The following is a 10,099-nucleotide window of genomic DNA, read 5'->3' as shown; positions in this document are numbered from 1 at the left end:
AGAACTATAATTTCAGAACTGTGTATAATGTCAAGTGATGCATGTTGCATACTCTTAGTATATTCCATTGATCAAACCAGATTCTGCGATAATAATTGCAGATGATGAAGCACGTTTCATGTGCAAATGGACATGGATTTTGAAGTGAATTTGGAAGAAAAATGTTTGCATACTGAAGTCTTAATAATTGTTTTGTTCAAGCTGCACTGATCCATGCACAAATTATTTTGCATGTCGCTGATGCTCCTGACAATAATTAATATTAGTGTGATGCCTGCAGGCCACTGTCAGCCAAGGAGAATTTATGATAGAATGTAGTAATCTGATAAAACTTGTTGCAGACTTGAGAGAGAATCAATCCCAACAGAACCTGAGAGAATTACAATTTTCCTTTTGCAGAGAGTTCATGCACCTCCGTTTCAGCTCACAGAATTAATCTCGTTATTTATGAAGTAAGGTTGAGTTGGGTTTAGCCTGGGTTCAGCAGTAGCAGTCATTTTCCTCCTTCTTAGTAGCTGGTGCAGTGCTGTGGTTTTGACTTTTGGCCTGGGAACAGCATTGATAACACCGATGGTTTTAGTTGCTGCTCAGTAATGTTTACTCTGACCAAGGACTTTGTGAACCTCATGCTCTGCCAGGGAGGAGGGGAAGCCAGGAGGAAGCAGACAGGACACCTGACCCAAACTGACCAAAGAGGTATTCCATACCACAGCACGTCATGCCCAGGATGTAGAACTGGGGCCAGTTACCCAGAAGGGTTAGATCACTGCTCGGGTCGGGCTGGGTATCGGTTGGTGGGTGGTGAGGGGTTGTATTCTCTTCCCTTGTTATTTCCCTTATCATTATTATTATTGGTGGCAGCAGCAGTGATTTGTGTTATACCTTAGTTACTGGACTGTTCTTATCTCAACCGGTGGGAGTTACATTCTTTCCATTCTCCTCCCCATTGGGAGCAGGGGGGAGGAAGAGGAGGGGAGGGAGGGAGTGAATGAGCGGCTACATGGTTCTGAATTACTGACTGGACTTAAACCACGACACTTCCTAAGAAAATTAGGTATATATGATCACGCCATCTTTAAATGCCTTCTCTGTACTCCTAACAGCTACCACCTTCAGAGACAATTGCAAACCAGTTTGAAAGAAAGCAGAAATCTCAAAGAGATTAAATTGCTAAAAGCTTTTGCCCAGGTATCTGGACAGGACAAAGATACCTGAAGTAGTACTGTCTGTTGGGGAGGGCAAGAATAATTCAGCTGTTAGACAGCCTTTTTGGCAGAAGCCTGCAGTCCCATCAGTAAGACAAGTCTTGATACCTCTTACCTTTCATCTGATGCAGCTGTGGCAGAAAGCCCAGTGGAAACTAATTGTTTTGAAAAGGAGAGCATACAAATCAAAGGACACACATCTCTAGGAAACCAGTGTGCTTACAAAATGGTTTTAGCAATTCCTTGAACTTCTAATTTTACTCTACAAAAAACAACAGAATTTCATTTCAGCACTTTCATAAAAGGTTAATTTGAAAGAACAGTGGCTGAACCCTGCCAAAACCATCAAAACATCATGTTAGTTTAATTTAAAGATGTAATAAAATCAAAAGTGGTAGACAGCTTGATAAGGAGGATGCACATCTTGAGAACATTAAGCTGACTGAGGTGTTACCCAGCGAATTTACTTCAATTCTGAGTACTGATTAGAGCAATTTTTAGGTAATGCAAATCAGGCTCCATTCTTAATTGATTTGAATACAACACAGTCCTACCTAGAAGATTATGTCCACACTTTAGACGGTAGGCTTAAAAGCCTGTCCCGATAAGGAGAAATCCATTAACTCCATGTCTTCTAGAAAGATTGCATTTTGTGATATTTTCATGATTTTATTGATTAGACTGAACAGCGTTCATGGAGAGCAAATAAGTTATTTGTACTGCGTCAAATAGCTTTTCTATCATAAGTGTGGCTGTCACAGTCATTAGTGAGGGAAAGAATAAAGAAGATAAAAGGAGAGATACAAAGTCAAGAGTGAAAGTTATTACTCCTGGAGCAGGCTGCTCAGTTTTGCCTGGGCAGGCTTCGATGACATCAAGCTCTTGAAGGTACCACGTATTATCTTCCTTGGAATGACGACAGAGATGCTGCTTCTGTCACTGGATCCTTCAGATGCTGTGTCTCCTGCCGTTCTGTATGACTTTGAGTACGTTGGAAAGGTCAAAATTTTTTGTAATCAACTCCATGAGGTCCTCGTCGCTTTCAACACCAGTGATAAACTCTTCTAAAGTCAGTTCCCCTAAAAGGAATTCACATACTCCTTAGGAACCAAGAAACCCAGCAATCCCTCTCCATTCAACACAAGGCCATTCATGCCAGATCGAATCCCTCGGGAAGGTTCCCCATTCTCTGCTGATAGGCAAATGCAGGAAGAGTATTTGCTAATGTTTTCCCACTTTGCATCAGATCCCAGAACTCAGACTCACTTTTTTTCTGTTAAAACAGTTCAAACACAGCTTTCACTGAAGTCTAAGACAACTGTGAGTACTCCTAAATGTGAAAAAAGGCGCTAACAAAACCTTGTATCAAGGGTGAATTTAGGTGTATGGTCCAATTCTCACTGGAGTTTATCTTCTAGCTAGTTTTAACAAAAATTAAGGGCTTATTTTGCTGGGGATTACCAGGATTATTTATAACCAAGATAAAATATAGGCAAAAAAAAATTTAAGTGTTTTGATTACATAAATTCATGCAAGCAACTGAAATGGTCATTTAAGGTGTGATTTTTGAGGACCATGGCAAAATCAGGCAATACTTTGAAAGTTACAAGACAGCTAAAAGATTTCTTCTATTGAGGAGCAGGAATATTCTTCCTCTTTTCCCACTCTCTTCCCTGTCAGCAAAGGCAAAGGCCCCTCCTAGGAATATGTGTGCTTGTATAGTACACAGGAATGTACGTAATTATCTGGTTAGAAGTTATGATAACTGTGATTATTCCAGTGATAACTGTTTATGAGGGAAAAGCTTTATTTTTACTCAGAGAATGGTATAAAGTTTCTTGTTAAAATCACAAAAGTGAATGATTTGTCACTGAAATAAGAAATGGCAAGAGGCCAGGCAAAGAGGAAGATAGTTGGATGAATTAGGGCCCCAGGGTGCAGGGGAGCAGCAATTCAAGTTGCATGCACTTCTAGTGTATACTTAGTTAAATGACTTTTGTCTATTTTTGGATTTAAGTACTCCCCAGAGTACTTTTGTGTTTTGGTTTTTGCCCATTGCAACCTTGGAAACCTCATCTGAGATGAAAAAGGAAAATGATCAGCATTTGAAAAATGTGAAAACCACTTTCTACATGGGCAGTAAAGGTTGCTTCCTTTTCAGTCATATGAGTCATCACTGCACTGGTGAACAGGCTTCTATACACACTGCTAAAGTGGAAATACATCATTTGACAGAAATCCTGGCTGTTAGGCTTCAGTGAGAGGAGTAAGACCCTCTCCAGGGGCTGGCATGTAGTGTCCTGAGGATGTTTTTGCTTCCTCTTTCAGCACCAGTTCCCCTATAACATCATCCCAGGAGCAGAAATGGAAGAAGCCATCTCTGTATGCTTGTCTGAGTCCTCCTGCTTTTGCCCCTCATCCCTCTGATCTCTTCTATCCCGGGCACTCCTCTTATTTCCCATCTCCTTCCCTCTGTGTTGCTTTTGACTGAGGTCTTTGGCTGGCTGGGGTTCCTGGACTCATCAGATGCACAGGCTGCATCATTTTCATGCTTATGCAGGTCAACTGGTCTTGAATTCCCTCCTCTTGATCCCAGACTATATATTTCAAAGTACCAATACCAGCGTGCAAGCATACCAAATCCACTGCAGTTACCAGGGAGATGTGGTTACACTGGCATACCAAACTCACTGCAACCATGACAGGTCTCAGATTTCCTGGAGCTAATGAAAATAAATCACAAAGCCATTGGGAGTTTTGCTTTAACAATTGCTCCTGACAAGTGTGGGATTATTTCTTGTATTATAATGTGCGGAAGGACATTGCAACTTATTTGTCTATTTGCCCTTTTCTTTACTCAGAAGCCACAAGGAGCTTAAACTACAAGAAAGTAGCATAGTTTAAGCTAAAATTGGTGAAATTTGTCCCATTCCCCAGGTGACGCTGGTCCTGCTGCTTTGCAGCTATTTAAAAAATGGAAAGCAGTTTGAAATGGGAGTATTATGAAGATAAATTGAATAATTCATGTTCTGGCACTTCATTGCTAAAACGTAAGGCGCATGAGTTGTTTTTTCAGCTGATGGTCTAGCTTGGATACAGTTATTGGCAGTAAGCATATGGTCAAAGCAGGAGTCAAAATATGAATAATCACACAATTTGGGTTAGACACTAGATTATGATTATATGTTATTTGGAGTCCTATGGTTATTTGCCTTCGCCCAAAAGCTGGGCCAAGCAGGTGGGGAAAAAAATCCTCCATGAGTTATTCACATGCACCACAACATCACTGTTTGTACTCTGACTGTATATAGCAAACAGCTATTTTAAAAAGTAACCTTAATGTAGCAAATAAGACCAGAAAAATGAACAAAAACCAAAAAAAGCACCCCAGATTCCTCACTAGGTGACTTTGCTCTGCAATGTTTTCCTAATATTCCTAATTTTCAATGATTGCAGTAACTGATGTAAAACACAATTGCTGGTGGAAGGAGGATTTTCATGGCTAGAAGTATGAGGGAAGACATTCCCATGTGCAAGTGTTCTACTAGAAACAACTCCAACTTAAACGTTTGGTTTCCAAATGCAAGTCCAACTGACTCAGTGTACTTACCTTGAATAAAACCAGTGGCATGTGTTAGCAGTCAGCCTTCAAGGGACATTAGTTGGTTCTCTCATCCACTTTAGAGAGATTAAGAACAGAAACACACTAAAATAACCTCCTTGATCACACCTTTGTTCTTCTGTGCAGTCAGAGTACTGGCACTTTGGATGCACAGTGCAAGACCTCCACGTTTTAGCCCCTACTGCATTGTAACTCCTCTGTCAGATTAATAGAGACAGTTGATTTATTTACACTTCACTGTAAAGCTGAAGCAATATGGGTAAAGAACACATTCAGGCTTTCTGTTAATCTAATCCAGTCAAGCCTTCAGTAGCATGTTCAGCTCCCCTCTTGATCCCACACTTCCTTATGGGGGAAAATCCCCGCCAGTGCCAACAAAACCTATATTCTTACCGTCATTGTTCACGTCTATCTTCTGAAATACAATGTTTGTGAACTCTTCAGCAGACATGTCACTGTGGCCGTTAATAGCTTGGATAGCCTGAAGGCAGAAAGGGAGAAAGTTCTTTCAGGCTCTTTTCCCCATCAGGCTGTGAAAACAATACACTGGCAGCTGCAGGATTTGAGATGCGGCTCTTTAGCTCACCAACCCTCTCAAAAATCACTAAATAAATAGCTGTTTCCAGTAATGAGGATTGGAAATTTAATTTACATAACACAGCCTGAAGATCACAGGCTAATTTCCATATCTCTGAAGGTCTTCTGAACCCATGTGGCACCTCTGCTCTGCAGTACACTTTAGATTCCACACCAGCATTTTTATCTGGCCCTGGAGAGTTCTGTGTCTTTGGCGAGGGCCCTGTGGCCTGTGTGATTTGAGTATTGTTTTTCACAGCTGAAAGCACATGCATAGAAAACTTAAGTCATTTTTCTATTAAGACGTGTTTAACTTAGTAATCACAAATAAAGGCAGGTCAGCAGACCTGGAAGCTGAGAGGATTCACTTGTCCTTCAAATAACTTAAGAAAAGATATAGGTAGAAATACACATGCATATATGTTCTGTAATGGGCATACTACAGAATTTCATTATCTACAGCCGAATTATTCCCCCCATGTGCCAGTTGTTTCTTTCAGTATTCCTGATATTAAATTAGAACTCATTATATTTAAATAGTTAAATCTATTCAGCGCCAGTGTGGAGTTCTTGACCATCACTGTCTTTATCTTACTTTGTACAAATGAGTTCCAGAAGGCAGCAAGAATTTTACAAAGATAGCTACATAAACTCGTTTGTATTAGCAATTCATACTGTAGATACTTTGGTGTTTTCTGTGTCTGACCATGATGCAGTCTGCAGAAGAAACTTACAGCTCTGCCACAGTTAAATTTGTTGTAGTGTTAAGAGTAAGGCAGGTTCCTGAAGTAGAATCATAGAATAGTTAGGGTTGGAAAGGACTTTAAGATTACCTAGTTCCAACCCCCCTGCCATGGGCAGGGACACCTCACACTAAACCATGGCACCCAAAGTATTGTATAAGTACCTAAAGTACTTGAATCACTGACTACCACAGAATCACCTTAAAATAATAAACTACAATAACCGGGCTGTTAAAATGCATATTTGTCTGGAAGGAATTTTGATGGTTGATAATGCTGGTCCAAAGTTTGCATAGCTGTGTGGAGAGATGAAGATTTAATAGGACTTGTGTGATTTAAATTAGTGTCTCAGGTATCATATATCTTGTTGGACAAGCCTAGGTCAAATGACTTGGGCAGGTTTAAGCTAAGGTTCTTGTACCCCAAAAGAGAGGAAAACACAGAGATGTGTAAACTGGTTTTAAAAACAGGCAAGTTGAAAACCAAAACTTTACATTAAAAGTAAAGACCAAGACAAAACAGTCACCTCATTGCCCCTGGGTGAAAAATATGGAGAATAACTTCAAAAGAAAGATGTCATTAGTCTTAAACGAGGAGAAATCTGGGAGGTGCAGCCTCTCCTACCTTTAGAAAGCTGCCCTTTAGAAGGTCATGCATCCACTTTGTTTTTTAACCCTGTGGCTTCATGTGGCTCTGGTTCCTTTCAAACTGGGCAGCAGCTCTTGAATGTCTTTAACAGTGACTAGCCAGGCACTCCCACAGAATCCAGGGGTTTGTTCCTTGTTATATACGTATGTTCTTTGTTTATTATGACATTAAATCCCTGTTTAGATTTTATCCTCCCTGCAGCAAAACCTTGGTCTGTAACGAATCCTGAACATTCAGGGAGCAGGATTAAGTCATTTGTATTTGCAAGGAACCCTATAATACCTTTTGGATGAAAGCAGCTACCAAAGTGCACAACAGTTATTTCACGAAAGCAAGTTGAAAACTACAGAAGTAATTTTAAAGAAAGAAATGCACTGCTTTGGTTTTATGGGTTTGAAATGGACCCATTTTCTGCAAAATTTTCTCCAGTATTTGTATCCAAATGTCACGGCATGATTTCATGGGAAAATTAAATTTCCCCAACTGGATTTTAAAATAGGGGATTATGGCATTTGCAGTAAGCAAATCTAAAAGGCTTTCAAACAATTAAAAGTATTAGGATGACATCTCTATTGCTTCTTGCAGCAAGTGCTGTTTGAGAAGCCGGTCTTCCACACCGGGCTGGCACAAACACTTTTAACCAGCTGGCTTATTCATTGTGCTGTTGTTCTACCCTGCATTATAACACCGTTTATCACAATAATGTCTCTCCTGTTTCTAGTTTTTCACTTTTCAGTAAAGAATTATATCTGTAGAACTATGGTACTGCGTAGAGATGTTTACTTCGATAAGCAAGAAACTAATGGCAGGAGCACCGCTAGTCAGAACAATTCTGGTTTTACAACTGTAAAACATTAGATAAAGTACAGACAATCCATTTACAACACATGATGAACCGCTGTTTCAGAGGCTATACACTATGTCAAATGCTCTTGCTATTGGTCATAACTCGCTTACCGTGAATATGCTTACTAGTTCTTTTTTGTCAATACATCCGTTTCCATCAGCATCATATAGCTTAAAATACCATTTCAATTTTTGGTCAATTTTCCCTCGTATAACCAAATTTATTGCGGCTATGAACTCCAAGAAGTCTATAAATCCATCCTAAGAGAGAAAGAGAGAAAAACCTATTTAACAACTTTTGTTTTCTGTTCATTCTGGCAATTTCACAGAAACAGGTCATCAAATTCACTATAATACACATTGAATTATAAAGCACCTTAACATAAAGTCTCTTCTGTAGTGTTTAAAAAGGATATGCTCAACTGGAAGCACTGTAGGGAGGGGTATCGGCACAGGTTTGTTCTCTGAAAGCTGGGGCAGTGGGGGTGAGGGGCAAATCTGTTCTGAACAATCGTAATTGATGTTTTTTTGAGGAGAAGAGAAAGACTTCCACATGTGAAAAAGGGGAGGCTGGGATCTGTGGTTTGGGGCTAATGAGATGTCTGCAGCAGAGTTGCTTATATTCATATGGGTACTGCAGAACTATGGATGACTTCCAGTGCAACAAAGCTGTTCCAGGTGTTATCCATCTGAGAGATCATGTAGCAAGTGTTGTACATGATAACCGATAACCTGGCATGAACCCCAGGTACTGTGGTTTATCCATATAGACATCAGGTCTCTCTGACTAATGCATTTTGCATGGGATATAAAGCCTGCAAGTCGTAAACTAGTTTCTAAACAGTGGGGCTAGGGGTATATTCGCAGGGAAAGAGTATTTCAGATCAATTTAATTCCATATTTTCTGCTTTCTTCTCTGAAGCTACTGATGGAAGCCTGTCAAGGACAGGCCTCCATGGTCAGCTTCCTCTGTTTCTGTTAACAACGTGGTGAGGATGGAAGAAACAGTTGCTGAAGTTGGAGAGTATTTGCTCCAGCTGTTTCTCATGTGCATATAAAAAGAATTAACAGCTGGTAAATTTAATCTTGTGATCTTTACGTTGGTCAGAATCCAGTTGCTTGGAAAACCTTGGAAAGACTGTCATCAGTTTTAGATGGTCTCTGGGTGAGAAGAGAAGGTTGGATGAGTATCTAGTGGGTTTAGCATGTTGCTTATTTTTATTGTCATATATCAGCAAGTGTCCTGCCAGTTGAGGTTTTGCAATCAGCAGGCATTAATCTGTCCTCTAGGCTGTACTATGCTAAAGGGAAAGACGTTCTGTAGAGGTGCAGTGCAACTCATTGCCACACTTCTACTGCTTGTTTTGGTTTCTGTCTAAGGCTGTTTGGCAGAGTGGCACCCAAGAGATAATCCCAATGTTTCAAACACACTGGATTCAAGGTTCATGCAGAAATGGTGTGTGTGTAACTGTTGGGGACAGATTCCTTGTGCGGGTTCTGCTGTAGCTGCTGGATTTACTCTGATTGCAATAACAGCAAACACAGCAAAGGCTAAGACACCACTGAACCACTGTTTGGGATGAAATGAAATTTAGCAGTAACTACATGCAGTTTTCAAACAAGGTTAGGTGCAGTATTAAAAGCAGATGCTTTACCAAAAAAAAATGACAGATCATGTACCACAAACTTAATGCTTTTTTTTTTTTGGCACACCAGCTGGAATTTCAATTTTACGAGTATTATTTCAAGAAGCATCTCATCAAGTATTTCACTGAGGGCAAGGTTCATTTTGCTGATTACATTTCCATCATCTGATTTGATAGAGCTATTAAAAATGTGGTTAGATGTGTTTCACATTGCTGCTTTTTTATTGCATTTCATGCTACTTACTGAATCTACAGATTAATTTTAGGCTTGCTGGATGCCCATGACCAGATTAATTTTCTTCTTTCTCCCTTACATTTCACTTTGGATCTTGGAAAATGACATTTTGTTTGCTTTCGTTTTGCATCTTGGTTTCACTGTTGTTGCTGTGACAAAACATCAGAAGTTTGGAAAAGGTAATAATCATCTTAAAGTATTTGGGTACGTAATTCTGATCTGGTGAAAGGGACTGAAAGCTAAGGTCAAAAAGCTTCCACCTCTGAAAAACACCTGAAGGAAATTGTAGTTGCTAGGAAAGCCCCAGCCACATTCCATAGACATGCAAGGACCAGCAGCAACATGTTAACTTCAGCAGCACCAGGAATAGGAACACTGAGGAGGAAGACAGATTCATCTACCTGATGTGGAACCAGAAGCATTGCACAGAAGCACTGATGAGAAATGTTCTGGTTTTCTACAGCAAAAAACATGCATTGTAGGAAGAAAAAATTACATGATGTAGAAGGCTATGGCGATCTTTCTACATGTACACAGAGCTTTCTCAGATAAATACTGTTCTTTTCGCAGTAGCATCC

At 40.0% G+C, this 10,099-nt stretch overlaps 1 protein-coding gene across 3 annotated transcripts in view; it reads right to left on the bottom strand.

Moving 5' to 3' along the window:
• Window positions 1-1,835: 1,835 nt before the first annotated feature.
• The window catches only part of GUCA1C (guanylate cyclase activator 1C), a 44,435-nt gene continuing 36,171 nt past the window's right edge, over window positions 1,836-10,099 (bottom strand). For all 3 annotated transcript variants that reach the window (XM_057407417.1, XM_057407415.1, XM_057407416.1), the window contains 3 exons: window positions 7,752-7,901; window positions 5,221-5,308; window positions 1,836-2,284 (listed from right to left, as the gene is read on the bottom strand). In XM_057407417.1, coding sequence (XP_057263400.1) covers window positions 2,154-2,284; window positions 5,221-5,308; window positions 7,752-7,901 — 369 coding nt within the window. In that variant the 3' untranslated portion in view covers window positions 1,836-2,153. The remainder of the gene's footprint in view (window positions 2,285-5,220; window positions 5,309-7,751; window positions 7,902-10,099) is intronic.

Source organism: Pezoporus wallicus, unplaced genomic scaffold, assembly GCF_028554395.1.
Source record: "Pezoporus wallicus isolate ANWC-B61680 ecotype Strahan unplaced genomic scaffold, APGP_CSIRO_Pwel_v1 contig_13817, whole genome shotgun sequence".
Taxonomy (NCBI): domain Eukaryota; kingdom Metazoa; phylum Chordata; class Aves; order Psittaciformes; family Psittacidae; genus Pezoporus; species Pezoporus wallicus.
Note: the sequence above shows the minus strand (reverse complement) of the source record. Positions and strands in the feature narration are given on the sequence as shown.